Source organism: Orcinus orca, chromosome 5, assembly GCF_937001465.1.
Source record: "Orcinus orca chromosome 5, mOrcOrc1.1, whole genome shotgun sequence".
Classification (NCBI taxonomy): Eukaryota; Metazoa; Chordata; class Mammalia; order Artiodactyla; family Delphinidae; genus Orcinus; species Orcinus orca.
This window is the reverse complement of record NC_064563.1, coordinates 30,552,535-30,572,163: the sequence shown is the minus strand read 5'-3', so window position 1 is coordinate 30,572,163 and position 19,629 is coordinate 30,552,535. Positions and strand designations below refer to the sequence as shown.

General features: G+C 49.4%; 1 protein-coding gene and 1 pseudogene across 3 annotated transcripts in view; both read left to right on the top strand.

Moving 5' to 3' along the window:
* Window positions 1–3,367: 3,367 nt before the first annotated feature.
* ESYT3 (extended synaptotagmin 3) overlaps window positions 3,368–19,629 on the top strand; it is a 57,233-nt gene continuing 40,971 nt past the window's right edge. The window contains exon 1 of one of the 3 annotated variants that reach the window (XR_004476414.2): window positions 3,368–3,873. Coding sequence is in view for 2 of the 3 variants with exons in the window: in XM_004278962.4 (XP_004279010.1) it covers window positions 3,547–3,873 (327 nt within the window). In the remaining variant the exon portion in view is untranslated. The remainder of the gene's footprint in view (window positions 3,874–19,629) is intronic. The other 2 variants (XM_004278962.4, XM_033404102.2) reach the window with 2 other exon arrangements.
* LOC101282096 (elongation factor 1-alpha 1-like) lies at window positions 11,361–18,821 on the top strand (annotated as a pseudogene).

Sequence of the window (19,629 nt, the reverse complement as noted above, 5' to 3'; positions counted from 1 at the left end):
TTAAAGATGAAGTTGTATGGGCTTCCCTGGTGGCACAGTGGTTAAGAACCCACCTGCCAATGCAGGGGACACAAGTCCAAGCCCTGGTCCAGGAAGATCCCACATGCGGTGGAGCAACTAAGCCCGTGAGCCACAACTACTGAGCCTGCGTGCCACAACTAGTGAAGCCCGCGTGCCTAGAGCCTGTGCTCTGCAACAAGAGAAGCCACCACGAGAAGCCCACGCACTGCGACGAAGAGTAGCCCCCACTCGCCACAACTAGAGAAAGCCCGTGCGCAGCAGTGAAGACCCAATGCAACCAAAAATAAATAAACAGATAAATTTAAAAAGAAAAGATGAAGTTGTATGTAGACTTTTTAAAAAGTTGGGTCTCAACTCAAATGTCACCTCCTCAGAGGGCCCTTTCCAAATTACTTGGGTTAAAACAGCCCTCTGCCCCTTGCCAGTCACTCTCTCTCATACAACTGATTGCCTTTCCTTACAGCATTTTCCCTTACCTGCTATTTTCTGTCCTTTATTCACTTGTTTGTTGTCTGTGTTCCCCACTAGAATGGCAGCTCTGTGAGAGCAGGGATCTTGTCCATTCTGTTTACACTGAATTTCCTGTGGCTAGAACAGTGCCTGGCTCTTAGTCAGTGGCTGTATTAGTTTCCAAGGGCTGCCATATCAACGTACCACAAACTGGGTGGCTTAAAACAACAGAAATTTATTCTTTCACTGTCCTGGAGACTAGCAGTCCGAAATCAAGGTGTTGGCACGACCAAGCTCTCTCCGAAGGCTCTCGGGAAGAATCCTTCCTTGTCTCTTCCTAGCTCTGGTGGTTGCCAGCGATCTTTGGCCCTTGGTTTTGTACTGCATCACTCCAGTTTCTGCATCTTTCTTCACATGGCCTTCCTCCCTTTGTATATCTCCTCTGTGTCTCTGTTTCCAAATCTCTCTCTTTATCAGGACACCAGTCGTTGGATTTAGGACCCACCCTAAGCCAGAATGATCGCATCTTAACTTGATTACATCTACCAAGACTCTATTTCCAAATAAGATCCCATTCACAGGTACCAGGGGTTAGGACTTCAACATATTTTTTTTGGGGGGGGGGGAGGGACACAATTCAACCCACAATAGCAGCCAGTAAATATACTGAACAAATAAGCTAGCGTTCTCTGGAAAAGTGGTATAATATGATGAATTCTCAAATGGGTTCAGGAAAAGGGTCTGGAAGTCATCATTTCCCCCAGGTTTTGCTATGATCAAACAGAACATAAAATGTCTTTTGCTGGCTGTAGTAACCAAAGTAGCATGTCCAGGTCAAGGAAAATAATGGCTCCAATGTTCTAGGCACAGATTTGACCTCAGGTGGGATATCGAGTTTTAGATGCCATATTCTCAATGTTCTTATATATTTAATTTATGAGAGTAATGTAATGACATTATAAATAAATTTAGAAAAGAGAGAAAAGGAAATCAACCATAATCCCACTTCCCTAATGTACGTTAGAGGAAATTTATGTGGAGATCATTCCGGTTAGAGGGAACAGCAAGAACACAAACCTTGAGGCATAAATGAGCTTGGTGTGTTCAAGTAGCAGAGAAGGCAGTGCAGCTGGGGTAGCCATGTCCCGCCAGGTGTTCCAGGTCTCATTCTGGACATCAGCTCCCAAATCAACAACCTTCCTTCTCTGGTAATCCTCCCCAAACACACTAACCCAGGAGGGGGCTGTGGTGTAGACCTGGTGTGTGTTAAGAGGGAAGGGGATAATAGATACAGTTGGGTCCTCTCTCCAAGGCATTTGGAATTGGGAAGGATAGGGTCAAGTAGTCTCTCTGTGAAGCTCTGTGACCCTGGAAGCTGTGAGGAAGATGCTGTGTTCTCTACTTCAGCCAAAGGCAAAGGAGGCAGGTCAGCGAGGAGAGCAGCAGCGTTGCTGAGCCGGGTCCAGCCAGCTAACTTCCGGGTCCATCCATCATGGGAGTCAGCTGCATTCCTGCCTCAGGTTCCAGGGGCCTTCCCTAGAATCCCTATCATACTTTCTCATTCCTTTAGCTCAAGTTGACCTGGGTCAACCACTAGAGGAGTGTTTTGAGAATGGAGTTCTGTGGTCAAATAATTTGGGAAACAGTGGGTTAAATCAAATATAATAGCTTTTTATCTGCAGGACTTCTCAGAGCCTTTAATAGGATTAGGTACATTCAAAAAGGAACTCTCCAAAAAGGAACGCAAGTGAGATGCATTTCCTACATTGACTTCCTAGGTTACCCTGGGAAATGTAGTGTAACAGAATGTTAAGCTGGGAGGTTTCAGCTTCTGCTTTGGCCAGTCCTGGAAGACCAAGAACAACAGAGGAGGGTCCAGCTATTACGACCACTAGGAACACACGTGTTGCTGAAAAAACTCATCACAGCCAGTAATTTTATCCAGGAAAGAGGAAGGAAAAAGCCAGAAAGACAGAGAGATAGCTGAAGGACAGAGGAAAAGAGAATTCAGTTACATTGTGCTTGCTGTCCGTTGGGTCTGGTCCTTCAGTAAAACTACTGAAAGAGTGTAGAATAATTCCAAATCATTTGTCAACTCCAAAATCACATTCCAGTAATCAACGTGCTCACTCAGGTGAGCCGCCTAAAATGCATGTCACCCACAAGACCTTCACCTGCTCTGATCATTCAGAAAGGATTAGGTAGAAACCTTGGGCTTCACAACTGGCCGCCAAGCACCCCAGGGCTTGCTCATTATTTCTCTTGTTAGTCACCATCGCTTGCGGTACCGGCGCCCCCAAATGAGGAGGACTGGCCCGGCCCGGGAAACTCCCGATCTGATTGATGCAGAAAATGATGTTCCAAACTGACACCCAGCACAGAGGGTGGGAGTGCAGGGTAGAGACTGCTGTGGGGCAGAGGAAGGACCCTGAGCTCGACCAGGTGGGGCGGGGTGCTAGGTCTAAGCTTTATAGGTGCAAGAGGAGGGGGCAGCGATACAGGGCTCTAAGGTCCACCCAGGGAGCTCAGACACAGGGCGGGGCCCACCCTGGGGCTGGGAGGCCCTCGAATGCCCAGGTAAGGGCCTACTACACTCGCCTGCACATTGCAGACTGGGTGTAGGAAACAGGTTTTAGGTGATGTTTATCCATGACAACCCATTTGTCCACATGCCTCGGTGAGTCATCAACTGCCTGGGGTAGGACCTGGGTGTGGCAACTGCAACCTCTTCGGATGCCTGCGCGGGACATGGCGTCTGAAGGCTGCCTTAACACAAGGTTGCTTTTTTACACCTCGTTGGCGCCCGCTGAGCAGCCTGACCCCGCCCCCTTCCTCCTGGGCCCGCCCCCGGGGGCGGAGACATCCGGAGCTGCGGGCTGGTCGAGGAAGGGAGCGCGGCGGCGGCTCAGCGCATTCCCAGTTTAGAACTCGGAGTTTTGGGCGCGGAAACTGCGCGGGCGAGTCAGCCAGGGAGTCAGCCAGCCTCCCCCTTGGAGGACAGATGTGACCGGGCGTCGCGGCTCGCGGACCTGACCTCAGGTGAAGCTCTCGGAAAGGGCAGACGGAGACGAAGAGATGCCGGCGGAGGAGCCCTGCGCCCCCGGCGCCCCTGGTGCCCGGGGGACCGAGCGCGCGCCGGGCCCCGAGGCGCGCCTGTCCAGCCAGCTGCTGCCCGAGCTCTGCACCTTCGCGGCGCGCCTGCTGTTCTACCTGGTGCCCGTCTATCTCGCCGGCTACCTGGGGATCAGCTTCACCTGGCTGCTGCTCGGCACCCTAGGGTGGATGTGGTGGCGCAGGAACCGCCTCGGGAAGCTCGGGCGCCTGGCGGCCGCCTTCGAATTCCTAAACAACGAACGCCAGTTCATCAGCCGCGAGCTGCAGGGCCAGCACCTACCCGCCTGGGTGAGCCGGGCCGAGCCGGGCGGGGGTCGGAGGTGGGGCGGATGCCCTTGAAGGTTCGGAAAGGAACCTGCGGTCTTCCGGGGAGCTGGGGCGCGCAGACCCGAGGGAGGGAGGGAGCCTGGAGACCCGCACACCTGGTCCCCCACGGATCGCGGCGCAGAGACCCTGGGGGCGGTGGCCGTGTCCCTCGCCGCGGCGCCCCTCGGCCTCATTGCCACTTCTGGTCCGGGTGTGCTGGCAGCGGGAACCTGGGTTTCACCTGAGGGCCCAGAACCTGGGAGAAAAATTACGGGCGGGCCACACCCAGGAGAAAAACAAGGGCGTCTGGGACTCTGCAAAGTTAACTCGTGAGGGAAGCAGTAGACACTTCTTCCACCCGCCTGTTGAGTGAAAGAAGAAACGCAGGACACAGCGCTGACAAATACAGCTGTGACAGAAGCTGGCAGACTGGTTGCCTTTGGCAGAGGCCCGGTCAGAGGGAGGGGCTAGAGATGGGAGTGCCGGGATGGGGTTGCCAGGGGGGAGGGGAGAGGCCGGCGGCCGCCGCGCTGGCTCGCGGGCTTCTCTCGCTCCCTCGCCTGGTAGAGATGCTCAGACGCACCGAGACACACCCACACACACACTCACACTCTACAGCTACAAAACCATCTCCTGGTGTGGAATGGCCTGGACTATGGCTTCTCAAAGGCTTCTGGGTCCTGAGAATCACTTGGCCCACTTAATAAAAACAAGTTTTAGGCCTCACCTCACAACCCCCAGGTGTGACTGAGGAACCTCAGTGAGTCTTATGATCAGGTGAGTTTGGGCCACCAACTGCAAGAGGGGCATTCAGTCTAAGACTTGGTCTGCAGCAAACCCCCTTCTCTGGGTGATGAACTGGTGTTGGTTGTCTCTGATTTCTTCCAGAAACATTCAGGCACACAGGGAGAGGTGTCCAGAGGCCACCAGACCCCTCATTTCCCCTGGCTTGAGGCCTGTACTCTAAAATCCAGCCAGGCTATAGGTTCCTCACACTTGCCCATGACAGTAACATCTGAAGTGGGTTGAGAAGATATTAGAAAGGCCTATGTATACTTATTTTACGTTAAAAGAGAAATTAAGCCTTATTGCATTAGTTTTCCAGGGTTGCCGTAAAGTACTACGGAGCGGGTGGCTTAAACAACAGAAATGTATCAAGATCAAGGCGTCAGCAGGGTTGGTTTCTTCTGAGACCTCTCGTTGGCTTGTAGTTGGCCAGCTTCCCCTGTGTCTTCACATGGTCTTCCCTCTATACTTACCTGTGTCTGAATTTCCTCTTCTTATAAGGTCATCAGTCAGGTTAGATTAGGGCCCACCCTAATGGCCTCATTTTAACTTAATCACCTCTATAAAGACCCTATTTCTAAATACAGTCACATTCTAAGGGACTGGGGGTTAGGACTTCAACATATAAATTTTGGGAAACAGAATTTAGCCCATAATACTAATATATGGATTGACAGTAAAGCTTTGTAAATAGGTTTACATATATATTGGGTAGTAGCCATGGAGACAGTGTTTGGGGCCTGTCTCGCCCAGACCTTGGTTTTCTTGCATGAAAGGGGATTGCTGGCTTGTGATCGTGGAAAATGTGGACACAGAGAGCAGGCTTGGACCTGGTCACACTCCTTGTTCACTGTTGAGGGAGCCCAGGCTGCCTGTCAGACCTCTGTCATGACCCCCATGGCAGCCTCAGCCCACGAGGGTGGGCCCGTGATACCTCACCAAGTGACATCCCTTTCTTTCTGCCCCTCCTGGTGTTAGGGAGGCCTCCAGACACTTAGCTGTATGCAAAGGCAACGTTTCTGAAATTGGGGTAAGAATCAGAATCTGTAGGGGCCTTGACACCCCCATTCCCTAACACCCCCCACCCACAAATACCATAGAAACCGTTCTGGCTCCTCTTGGGGGAGGGGTCCCCGGAACTACGTGGACATAGCCAACAGGGAGCTCAGCCTGACGGATGAGACAGAGCACAAGACAGTATCTCCTGGTTCTCACCCCATAAACCACACCCCAGGCCTGACGCAGCTGGGTGCAGGGACACACAGAGGAAGGCGATGGTGTCTCACCTCCCAAGAGGGCAGTCTGGGGCGGGAGGCAGATGCGTAACAGGTAGTTCCATAGAGGTCTCAGGGAAGCTGGAAACAGGAGTCTGAACAGGGTCCAGTCCAGGGTCAAAGGCCTGGAGGGAAGGGCACCCTACCTGGTTTCCACATCAGATTGTCCCCAGACCACAGCCTCCTGCCTCCTTGGCAGGGTCCTGGGAAGGGCCTGGCCTCCGCCTATGTTCTCCAGACCCTTCTGGCAGGCTTGGCTGGCCAGTTTCCTGGGCCAGGGCCTGGATAACCTTTCAGATTGAGGCAGTGGTACCACAAAGGGCAGTCCAAGCAGAAGGGAGCTTGCAAGCACTGCATGGAGGCGCCGTGCGGCTGGTATCTGAGGGCTACTGTGTGGTTCGGCCTGGCTGACGTGTGCGGTGTAGGCTGAGGGACAGGGGCCAAACTGAGGCAGGTCTGATGGAGGTTGGGGCTGATTCGGAAGGCTGAAAGGAGTCTGGGCAAGGTTTAGGAAAGGCCCTGGAACAAGCAGCATGCAGGGAGGAGTGAAGCTGGAGGAAAGAGACCAGTCGGGAAAGTGATTTGAGCCAAGATGGCCATAGTGGAGACTAAGAGCTGAGGGTGAGAGCTGTGCGGAGGCGGACTCCAGGTGCTTGGCGGCCTCTAGAGTGCAGTGAGGGAGGGATCAGGGCCTTCTGCTTTCTGATTTGGGGAGCTGGGTGCCCATTACTGGGACTGGGAATCCAGAATGTGAAGCACGTCTGGGGAAGTGGGTTGTCTGTGTGAACACCTGTGAAGAGCACGCACATAGACGTAAATGTGGGCTTTTGGACCCGCCTCAGGAAGGTTTCCGAGCCCAAGGATGATGTGGAAAATCTGGAACCTACTTGGTTGAATATCCTTCTTCTGGCCTCTCCCTGCCTCCTGAGGACACACACTGTTTATGAAGATGGAGGGACGTGGCTCCCGTGTGGTAGGGACAGAGTGACCCCTGTCCACAATTTCAAAGCACGGTGTCTCTATCTTACACGTGGACCTTTCAGCACACCTTCTTCCTGTTTTAAGAACTGGTGTTCTTGCATGAATGGGGATTGATGGCTTCTGACCTCCTTTGAGAAGTATTTTTACTAATTAACCAGTAGTCAGGGGGTTGAAGAAAAGGTCTTGAGGGCCTCGCAGCCATGCAAGTCATCACCCAGCACCCAGCGCGTGAGGGTGGATCCCAGCCCCCCTGCTGCTTGCCCGGCTGTGTGTGCACCTTGCTCTAATTTGCACCAAGTCCCTGTGAGGGGACGGAGGCCAAGGCCAGGCTGAGCCAGAGCCCAGAGGCCATCGCTCTCCCCTGCCAGGCCACAGCGGTCCGCTCTCAATGGAGCTGTTCTTTCCAGCCCCATTAGGCTCCTTCTCAACACTTCGCTCCAAGCTGCTGCCTCCGGGTGGTCAGAGAAGTTGCTTTCCCTCACTGGGTCTCATTGTCCCCACCTGTAAAAACCTGTTAAAGGGGGTTGTTTCCGGTCCAACTTGAGAGACCTGCTCCTCCTCTGGTTCCCTTCCATGGAACATACAGCTCAAGGAAAGGATTCTTCTGCTTTAGAAGGGGTCACGAGTGAAGATGCTGGGGAGCCCCTTGGCTTGTGGACGTGGCCCGGCCACATGGAGAGAAGGCAGTTCGTCTTCTGAACAGGGGAGCGGCTGCTGCCTGCTGTTTACATGCGAATGTTCCTCTCACTCAGTTTTTAGACATATTTTTCAAGAAATAAGGAGCCTCGGGCTTCCCTGGTAGCGCAGTGGTTGAGAGTCCGCCTGCCGATGCAGGGGACACTGGTTCGTGCCCCGGTCCGGGAAGATCCCACATGCCGCGGAGCAGCTGGGCCCGTGAGCCATGTCCGCTGAGCCTGGGCGTCGGAGCCTGTGCTCCGCAATGGGAGAGGCCACAACAGTGAGAGGCCCGCGTACTGCAAAAAAAAAAAGAAAGAAAGAAAGAAAGAAGGAGCCTCTTCGATCAGCCCACCTTGCCAGGGCTGGGGGCCATGGACAGCACAGTGACCAAACTGGAGCCCTTGATCCCACAGAGCTGGTGACACCCCAGCTCCACCACTCACCTAGCTGTCGGCCTCGAAGGCTCAGTTTCTACACGCATTTGCGATGAGTTGAGTCTGAAAAGCTGCTTGTTCGAAGCCTGGCACGAGTACGTGCTCAGGGGGGCTGTCACTGTATCCTCCCCAATTTCCCAGGCCTCCTAACTCTCCCTTTTTCTAATACGAAACTCATTACCAAGTGGCCCAGCAGCAAACGTGGCTCCAGGGATGGACGGCTGCCGGGGGCAGCGCCCGCCGGAGACTCCAGCCTGGCCCTCAACCCTTCCTGGGGTTCCGTTCATGGAATTCCAGCTCTGGTGCTCCAGAAACTTCCCGTCTGGTCTTCAGGGTCAGTCCTTCATGCTCTGGGCTGTTCAAGACCCTTCCTGGGGTAACTTTTGCTGCTTGATGCCTCCCCGCCCCCGAGGCCTGGGCCCTGGCTGGAGTTCCAAGGCTGCCTCCCGGATCTGTGGACGATCTGCCCTTCCCTGCCCCATGTTTATGGGTTGCTCATTGAGCCCGAGACAGCAGGCAGAGCCGGCCCCTCTGTGGGAATGTCCCCAGTGACTTTGGGGGAGCCACTGGGAGGTGTGAGCTGAGCCCCGATGACCCGTGAAGGCTGCCACCCAGCCACACAGAGGAGCAGGGGACTGGGGCCTTGCCTGCCCTTCTGGGTGCCTGCTCCCCCCACCCCGCCATTCAGAGTTACTTCTCCTGGCGGAGTCCCAAGGATTTTTAAATCTCAGGAAACCTAGAGCTCATAGCCCAGAAGTGTCCCCACGTGCTGGAGGAAAGTGCTTCCCCGCTCCCCTTCCTCTATGGCAAATAGAGAAGAGACAGTTAAGATGTTTCCTGCCCCAGTGGGAACTATTAAAGGGACAAAGCCCCGTTCTCTTTACACACCCTGTCGCTTCAAGTCAAGGGGATGAGACTTGCGTCCCTTGGGCCACACTGGGAGTCAGGGCTCAGCTCCGGTGTACCCTCTTTCTGTAGGATGCCAGGTGGGACTGAGAAGCCCCACCCCAGTGTGCCCGGGGTCCCTGGCCCTTGAAATGCTCACAGTGAAAAACCAAGGAGCTCCGCCAGGACACGGGGTGTTTCAAGACCCCAGATTCACCCACTCCATTCTTTTGCCCATACTGTGTTTTCTTTCTAAAGTAACTGGTTAAAAATCTCATTTTTCCAGTTATAAAAGTGCAAATATCCCCATGTTAGAGAATTTGGAAATGGTCTACAAGTAAATATTAGAGTAAGCATTTACATTCCTGCCACCCGGAGATACGCCCTATGTTTGGGTGCACTTCCTTTGTATAAAAGGTCTATGAAAAGTCTTTTGAAAACTTGTACCTTTGAAAAATTTTTTGTTTTTATGTCCTTAACATTGCCTTACAAACATTCTTCAAAAACATTCTTAAGGATTATGATATCCTTAATACGAATAGACCAGAAGTTACCTGACCATTTCTGTAACATCACTATTTTGGTTATGTCCCAGTTTGTCCTGTTTCTGTGGCAGGCCGAGGTGGGTGGTGTTTCCTCTATCTGTCTGGAATTTCTCCCTTGATCTGTCAGTCTGACTCCCTTGACTCCTCCTTCAAGTCCAAGCTCAGGCACCCGTACTGGAACCCTTCTCTCACACCCACTCCACTTCCCGTGTTGATTTGCACTTACCTATTTTTATGTCCAACTTTTCCTCCAGATCGAATGTTCTTTACAGGTGTGTTTCTTGTTCCTGTCTGTACACTCAGCTCCTCGCTCAGTGCCCAGTTCATATAGGCATTCAATAAAAATTTGTGGGGCTTTCCTGGTGGCGCAGTAGTTAAGCATCCGCCTGCCAATGCGAGGGACACGGGTTCGAGCCCTGGTCCGGGAAGATCCCACATGCCGCGGAGCAACTAAGCCTGTGCACCACAACTACTGAGCCTGTGCTCTGGAGCCCACGAGCCACAACTACTGAGGCCACGTGCCACATCTACTGAAGCCCGTGTGCCTAGAGCCGGTGCTCTGCAACAAGGGAAGCCACTGCAATGAGAAGCCCGTGCAGCGCAACGAAGAGTAGCCCCCGCTCGCCGCAACTAGAGGAAGCTTGCGTGCAGCAACGAAGACCCAACGCAGCCAAAAATAATAAATACAAATAAAATAAATTTATTAAAAAAAAAATCTGTGGCATGAATGCCACAGTGAACGTCTGCAATGTAAATCTCAGTCCCTGTCTCTCCAGTTCTTTACACAGATTACACATTAAACCGACCTGTCAAAACTTAAGGACTTTAAAGATCCTCATTCCCACCTCACCTTGGCCTTATCAGCACAGAGGAGGAGGATGAAGCAGATGATGATGTTTGGCCTTTTACTAGTTTTATAAGTAAGAGGATAATTTTTTTTTTTTTTTTTTTTTTTTTTGCGGTACACAGGCCTCTCACTGTTGTGGCCTCTCCCATTGTGGAGCACAGGCTCCGGACGCGCAGGCTCAGCGGCCATGGCTCACGGGCCCAGCCGCTCCGCGGCATGTGGGATCCTCCCGGACCGGGGCATGAACACGTGTCCCCTGCATCGGCAGGTGGACTCTCAACCACTGTGCCACTAGGGAAGCCCAGAGGATAAATTTTTTACCCTCCAGGCTGTACCAGACCTAACTGGATCACTGAACTCTCTGACGACTTAGGATTCCACTCAGGTCTCCTCAAAACGACTCTGCAGCTAGCTCAGGGCAGTCCGTCTCTGCTCCGAGCCCTTATTCCTCAGCAAGGGTGACAGGCTCCTGGCACCCGCATTCTCCTCACCGATGACTCTCTTTGGAGTTTTATCTGCTCTGTCGTCCTGCTGGGTCCAGCCGACTTAGGCCAGTTCTCAGGCTGGGTGTGCTGTTAAGGAATCTATGGATTCTAGAACAGTGCTAGACAGAATTCCAAGCTGGCAAAGCAATTGTTTCCCTTAAGGCACTTTTAGCAGGGTGATGTTAAGCAGAAGAGTTGGGCAGATTTAAAAGCAGTTTTCATGGTTAAATGTTAACCTCGCAAGAACAGAGAAAAAAAGGGATGAAAGTCAGTGCTTCATCAGGAGAAAAGCGAATGAAATGAGGGGCCGTTTTCTGGTAGAGGAGAAACCACTGCAGAGGCAGCCACAGAGCAGGGCCTGTCTCAGGAGGACGACAGCCCAGCGCGGCCTCCTTGTGTCCCATCCCTGCAGGACACTGGAAAAGGGTCTTCTCTCTTCTTTGCGGGTGGGGAGGGGGTCGGCAACATCAGTTGAGTCGGCAGGAGTGCGTGTATAAGAATGCCCTTTGGGCTTTTTTGCAACGGGTTTGCCGCCAGGACACAGGTGTCGTGAAAGCCACCGCTAAACCTAAGCAAAAATGGGAAAGGAGAAGACCACATCCACATCGTTGTCATTGGACACGTAGGTTCAGAGAAGTCCACCACTACTGGCCATCTGATCTACAAATGTGGTGGCATCGACAAGAGAACCACTGAAAAGTTCGAGAAGGAGGCTGCCGAGATGGGAGAGGGCTCCTTCAAGTATGCCTGGGTCTTGGACAAACTGAAAGCTGAACGCGAGCGTGGTATCACCATTGAAATCTCCCTGTGGAAATTCGAGACCAGCAAGTACTATGTGACCATGACGGATGCCCCAGGACACAGAGGCTTCATCAAAAACATGATTACAGGGCTTCCCTGGTGGCGCAGTGGTTGAGAGTCCGCCTGCCGATGCAGGGAACATGGGTTCGTGCCCCGGTCCGGGAGGATCCCACATGCCGCGGAGTGGCTGGGCCCGTGAGCCGTGGTCGCTGATCCTGCGCGTCCGGAGCCTGTGCTCCGCAACAGGAGAGGCCCGCGTACCGCTAAAAAAAAAAAAAACCAAAAACAAAAAAAAAAACACAAAAAAAACCATGATTACAGGCACATCCCAGGCTGACTGTGCTGTCCTGATTGTTGCTGCTGGCGTTGGTGAATTTGAAGCAGGTATTTCCAAGAATGGGCAGACCTGTGAGCATGCCCTTGTGGCCTGCACTCTGGGTGTGAAACAGCTAATTGTTGGAGCTAACAAAATGGATTCCACTGGTCCACCCTACAGCCAGAAGAGATACGAGGAAATTGTAAAGGAAGTCAGCACCTACATTAAGAAAGTTGGCTACAACCCCAACACAGAAGCATTTGTGCCAATTTCTGGCTGGAACGGTGAAAACATGCTGGAGCCAAGTGCTAACATGCTGTGGTTCAAGGGGTGGAGAGTCACCCGTAAGGATGGCAGTGACAGTGGAAGCACACTGCTTGAAGCTCTGGATTGCATCCTGCCACCAACTCGCCCAACTGACAAGCCCTTGCGTCTGCCCCTCCAGGACGTCTACAAAATTGGTGGTGTTGGCACTGTCCTTGTGGGTCGAGTGGAGACTGGTGTTCTCAAACCTGGCCTGGTGGTCACCTTTGCTCCAGTCAACGTGACAACTGAAGTGAAGTCTGTTGAAATGCACCATGAAGCTTTGAGTGAAGCCCTTCCTGGGGACAGTGTGGGCTTCAATGTCAAGAACATGTCTGTCAAAGGTGTTCATCATGGCAGTGTGGCTGGTGACAGCAAAAATGACCAACCGACGGAAGCAGCTGGCTTCACGGCTCAGGTGATTATCTTGAACCATCCAGGCCAAAGCAGTGCTGGCTATGCACCTGTCTGGATTGTCACACAGTTCACATTGCCTGCAAATTTGCTGAGCTGAAGGAGAAGATTGATCGTCATTCTGGGAAAAAGCTGGAAGATGGCCCCAAATTCTTGAAATCTGGTGATGCTGCCATCGTTGATATGGTTCCTGGCAAACCCATGTGTGTTGAGAGCTTCTCTGACTCTCCTCCTCTGGGCCTTTTTGCTGTTCATGACATGAGACAGATGGCTGCAGTGGGTGTCATCAAAGCAGTGGACAAGAAGGTAGCTGGAGCTGGCAAGGTCACCAAGTCTGCCCAGAAAGCTCAGAAGGCTAAATGAATGTTATCCCCAATACCTACCACCCCAGTCTTAATCAGTGGTGGAAGAACGGCCCCAGAACTGTTTGTCCAATTGGCCATTTAAGTTTAATAGCAAAAGACTGGTTAATGATAACAGTGCATCCTAAAACCTTCAGAAGGAAAGGAGAATGTTTTGTGGACCGTTTGTTTTGTGTGTGGCAGTTTAAGTTATTAGTTTTTAAAATCAGTACTTTTTAATTGAAACAACTTGATCAAAAATCTGTCACAGAATTTGAGACCCATTAAAAAAGTTTAATGAGAAAAAAAAATGCCCTTTGCAGGACTTCCCTGGTGGTCCAGTGGTTAAGACTCCGCGCTTCCAGTGCAGGAGGTGCAGGTTCGATCCCAGGTCTGGGAGCTAAGATCCCACATGCCTCATGGTCATAAAACCAAAACATAAAACAGAAGCAATATTGTAACAAATTCAATAAATGGTCCACATCAAAAAAAAATCTTGAAAAAAAAAAAAAAAAGCCAGGCTTCCCTGGTGGCACAGTGGTTGAGGGTCCGCCTGCCGGTGCGGGGGACACGGGTTTGTGCCCCGGTCTGGGAGGATCCCACATGCCGCGGAGCGGCTGGGCCCGTGAGCCATGGCCGCTGGGCCTGCGCGTCTGGAGCCTGTGCTCCGCAACGGGAGAGGCCACAACAGTGAGAGGCCCGCGTACCGCAAAAAAAAAAAAGCCCTTTGGAACAGAGGCATGAGACTTTCTTTCTTTTTTTTTTTCCTAGCAAAGGGTGTGTACCTGGGTCTTTGTACATGTGTACATGTGATTCTGTGGATGGGTCTCTAGTTCTGCGTGTGTGTGCGTCTGTGTGTGTACATGTGTCTTTGTGTGTCTATGTATATCTTGGTGTGTATGTCTGCATGTGTGTGTCCACCCACCTCTGTCTGTCTGTGTGTCTCTCTGTGTCCATACACACCTGCTTCCACGGGAGGAGCCACCGTCCCTGTGTGAGGGAGCAAGCAGGGGTCACCTAGTGACAGGCAAGCTCTGTAAGTGAAGCTCTCCAATCCCCCTGCCTCCTGAGAGGGTCTGGTGGCCAGAAGCTCCTGTCCAGGCTTCTCAAACCCCAGCCCATCTGTGGACCCCACCCCCCAACGGGATGCAGCCGTCACTCTGGCTCCATTTCCTCAACTGCTATGGAATCATTTTTCCTAAAGGGTTTAAGAAATAAAGCACGTGACCACCCAAAGGGAAGCACCGATGTGGGCCATGTTGGTGGCCTCTGCTAGTCTGGAATTCTTAGACTGTTTGATTTCCAATCTTTCTCTCCTCTCGAAGCTGTCATTACCACCACTCTCTTGACTATGTCTGAAAACGCCATCATTAAATTATTAGCCCACTTCGCCTGGAAGGCTTTGGCCCAAGTGCACTAAAGAAGCATGACTGTGTTAGTTTAGGGAGGCCTTCCAGGCAGGCTGAGGCCCCTTCTTGCTGAAACTTCCCCGAGGGCTCCTGCAGGCGGAATAGCAAGCATCTGAGATCCTGGTGATTTGACCACGGCCCGACAACTTTCGAATTTTCCAGGCCTGCTTTGGGGAAATGCTCATACCTGTACTACGTCAGTCAGAAGAGTGTTCATGTTTCTATGGAGACGAACCTTCCAGAGCTCGGTCTCCATTTAGAAGTAGATTTTTGTCCATTATCTCCTTGATTGTAGATCCTATGGGCAGCACAGGAATGAGAAGCTTCACTCCTCTCGGTCAGGAGAAACCTGAGGCTGCAGGAAGGGAGTGAGGACACCTTCTAGGGGCAAGGGCAGTGCCTCAGGCTAGGCAGAATTGTGATATTGTGTTTTTCACCTGTTAGCTTTTGCCTCCCTTTGCTCTTTGTGGTCCAAAAGACTTGTAAAAGAATTGAGGGCCATAGGCTGCTGGTAGGAATTTGATGTTCTCCTAGGAGTGACAGCTGGAAACACAGGCTGTGACTCTCTAGCCTTGGTCAGGAACCCCAGGGAGCAGAAAAGCCACCTAGTTCCGGGGCTGGAACAGGTCCTCTAGTCTGGGGGGCCCTGTGTGCTCATGCTTCCACATCCTCCACCGCCAGGATCAGGACAAGCTGGCGAACTTGTTAAAGATGCAAGTTTCCAGGCCCCGACCAAGAATCCACATTTTATTTTTTATTTTTTGCGGTACGGGGGCCTCTCACTGTTGTGGCCTCTCCCGTTGCGGAGCACAGGCTCCGGACGCGCAGGCTCAGCGGCCATGGCTCACGGGCCCAGCCGCTCCGCGGCATGTGGGATCTTCCCAGACCGGGGCACGAACCCATGTCCCCCGCATCGGCAGGCAGACTCTCAACCACTGCGCCACCAGGGAAGCCCAAGAATCCACATTTTCACCAGCTCTCCAGGTGGTGGTTTTATACAGAAAAGTTTGAGAATCGCTCAAACTCAGAGTCTAGCCCTTTGCGTTGCCTGGTGGTTTGAGTGTCTCTCTTCCTAGCTGGTCCCAAGGACTCCCGGCTACCCCCAGCCTCGTGGGAATTGGTACAAAAGTGACTTTAGGACTCAGTCTGACAGTGAGCCATGTGGCTTCTTTTTCTGCCTTCCCTTTGTTTACCTGGCAAGGGAAAGTCACACACAGAGGCTCTGACCGGGCTGCTTTGCCCCACCTCACTGTGGAGCTCCTGCATTGGGCAGAGTTTCCCGTGGAGCCTCACAGGCATTGGGCCCAGCCTATCTGTGACTCATTATCTGGGGGCACAGATCTCTCAGCCAACCAGCGGAGGCCAGAGAAACAAGAATCTACGTGGTCCTTCCTCCTCCACCTCAACCACTTTCGCTGTGTTATCCTCTTCTCATCTTCTGTTCCGCCTTCTCAGTGGTCTCCCAAAGTGCAGAGCAGCAGGCACTAGGAGACCCAGGGAATTTGCCAGGCTTTGGGTCAGACAGAACTGGACACACAGCCCATGTGATCTTGTTCTTGGCATGTACCTGAGGTCAGAAGTGTCAGTGTTCGTACCTCTGAGGTCTGTACAACTTCCATCAAGAATCACCATTTCTGGAGCATTTACTCTGAGTCAGGAAGGGTACTGAGCTCCTTACATGCATTGTTTTATTTAGTTTTCTCAGGAACTTTGTGAAGTTGGTAGTATTGTACCCATCTTGTGGTTGAGAAAACTGAGGTTTAAAGCGATGGAATTTTAAATGCAAAAGGGATAGGTTAGAAAAACACTGAGAAATGGACTTCAAATGTTGATATTTCAGATGGCTTAAGGGGAGGGGAAACAGATGAGAGAAAGATTTGAAGGCTGGGCTCAGGAGAGAAAATCTGAGTTCTGGTCACCTGACTGATCTTGGCAAGTACTAGTCTCTGAGCCTCTCCTCATATGTAAAACAGGGATAATTGCATCTTTGCTGTTCACTTTATACAGCATGAGGAGGATCAAATGAAAGTGTCTGTGGAACCCTTAGCTAGAAAGCATGGCCTACCGGTGAAGGCTCAAGTCCCATGAGGGCAGTCCTCTGTCCAATTAGACTTTCTGTAAGAGAGGAAAACAGTGGTATGTAATGTTTTCTTAAGAGGAGTGAGTGGTGGAGTGGAAAAGCACAGACAGACGTAGATCTGGCTCACAGCTGTAGCACTCCACAGCTGGTGATTCTAAGTAACCTCTCAGCCTTAGTTTCCTTATCTGGAAAATGGGTCTAATAAAGGATTAAGATGAGTATTAAATAACATGAGATAACATGAACTCAAAAAGGCTGAAAATAGGATGAAAAAAATACAACTGGGTAACTTTGAAGCAAAAGAAAGCTGTAGTAGCAATTTTCATCTTAGACAAGATAGACTGTAACTCGGATATATCTTTAAGACAAAGAAAGATGTTATATGCTCATAAAAGGAGCCATGATTAAGAAATAATCATCATGGCCATATATGTACTGCATAATATAAACCTGAAATATAAACCAACAGCTAACAGAACTGCATAGAGAAGTAGATAAATCAGCATTTTGGCTTGAAAATTTTCATATATTCCTCTTTGAACATGGAAAATCAAGTAGACAAAAAGTAAGCAAGGAGAAAGACTATTAAAAGGAAATGATTAATAACTTGATCATACATGGAACAACCATAGAAATTAATCATGTACCAGGCCACCAAGGAATTATCACTATATTCCAGTGAATTGCCACCCTACAGACTGTTCAGATCATAAAGAAGTTAAATTAGGAAACAAAAATAGGTGTAGATATCTCGTGCATCTAGATACTTTAAAATATTACTATTTTAAAAAATCATTGTTTAAGAGGAAGTCATAATGGAAATTACAAAAACTGAGGGCTGAATAATGATGAATAATGATGAAAAAACTGTTAAAAATTGTAAGGGAATTTATAACTTTGAATTTATCATGAAACAAGAAAAACTGAAAATAAATGATTCAACTCTAAAACTCATAGAGTTGAACCTAAGAACATAAAAGAACAACAGATTTCGATCAAAGAAATAAGAAGGAAGGAAGGAAATGATAAATATAGGGATGAAAATGAACAAAAAATTTTTAAAATAAAGGTAAAGGGGAAAGAAAATTATTAACAACTGAAGTTCATTCTCTCAAAAGATTAATATAATAGACAAAAGTTTGTCAAGCTTGATCATGAAAAAAATAGAAAATAAAATATAGAATGAAAAAAGGCAGAAATAACTACAGATATAACAGATTAAAAGAGTAAAATATTGTAAATGACTATATATCAAGACACATGAAAACCTGGATGAACTAGACACATTTCTAGAAAAATATAAATGCCAAGATTACCAGACTAAGATCAGTAGACCTTAAATACACCATTAACCTCTACAGAGAGACATGGTAATTTACCACCCACAAAAGTCTCAGGCTAAGATGGTTTCAGAGGTAAGATATGCTAAATTCCATCAATCAGATAATTCCTATAGTTACAAGTTGTTTCAGAAAATAGGAGGATAAGGATAGCTGTCCCACTCATTTTACAATTTATCATAAAATCTTTATACCAAAACCAGATAGGAATTGTACAAGAGCAAAAGCTGTAGGTAGCACTCTGGATCATTAGTGTATGAAGCCTAAATGAAATATCAGGCCAGCTAAATATTTCAAGTAGGGTTTATCCCGGGAACTAGTGATGGTCCTGTTTTAGAAAGAAATATCAGTTAAGTTGACCACATTAATGGATGAAAGGAAAAAAAATAACATGATTATCTCAATAGATATGAGAAAGTATTGAATATAGTTCAATACCCATTTATAATGAGAGCTCTTGGAAATTTAGGAATTGAAAAGAACTTCCTCAGTCTGATAGAGGCTGTCCTCCAAAATCTATAGCAAAAATTGTGCTTAATGGAGAAACTTTCTTTTTTTTTTCTTTTTTCTTTTTTTTGCGGTACGCGGGCCTCTCACTGTTGTGGCCTTTCCCGTTGCGGAGCACAGGCTCCGGACACGCAGACTCAGCGGCCATGGCTCACGGGCCCAGCCGCTCCACGGCATGTGGGATCTTCCCGGACCGGGGCATGAACCCATGTCCCCTGCATCGGCAGGCGGACTCTCAACCACTGTGCCACCAGGGAAGCCCTGGAGAAACTTTCTTTTGTGGTCAGGAACCAGACAGAGCTGCTTGCTATCACCAGTGTGCCTGCGCAGTACCAGAGGACTGGCCAAGAGAAGCAAGTAAGGATAAGGATGGGGAGCGGAAAGAAAAAAATTGTTATTATTTGGAGATTATAAATGTTTGTAAGTTACCTATGAGTATTAACAAACAATTAGAACTAGTAACAACTTTCAACAAAAGTTGCCCAGAAAATGAAATACCATTTTTAATAACTATAAAACCCACAAAGTAACAAAAAATGTACAGGACTTTGGTAGAAAAAAAGTTATGATCCTAAATGTGAATACAATCAAATGTGAATAAATAAAGGGAAATATTCTGTTCATGGATGCAAAATGTAGTAAAGAGATCAGTCCTCCCACAAATTAATCTATATATTCAGGAATACAACAATCAAAATCTCAGGAGGATTTTGGCAGGGAGACTGACAAGATGATTCTAAAATTCATATGGAAGTATAAATACCTACTATTATCTAAATCAGTTTGAAAAAGAAAAGCAAAAGGAGGGGAATCACCCTACCCAGATCATATTGTGAAGCCATAGAGATTAAAACAGTGTGGTACTGATGCAGAAACAGGCAAACAGACCATGGAGGTCAATGCCAAGTCCTGAAACACACCAAAGTACACATGGGAAGCTGATGTGTGAGGGAAGTAGCTTCACTAGTTAGGAGGAAACATGGGCTTCTTTCTTTTCCTCCCTCACTCCCTCCCTTCCTTCCTTTTTTGTATGTTATTATAAAATTGCCATAGTGAAAATAAAACTACCATATGACCCAGAATCCCACTACTGGGCATATACCCTGAGAAAACCATAATTCAAAAAGAGTCATGTACCACAATGTTCATTGCAGCTCTATTTACAATAGCCAGGACATGGAAGCAACCTAAGTGTCCATCAACAGATGAATGGATAAAGAAGATGTGGCACATATATACAGTGGAATATTACTCAGCCATAAAAAGAAACGAAATTGAGTTATTTGTAGTGAGGTAGATGGACCTGGAGTCT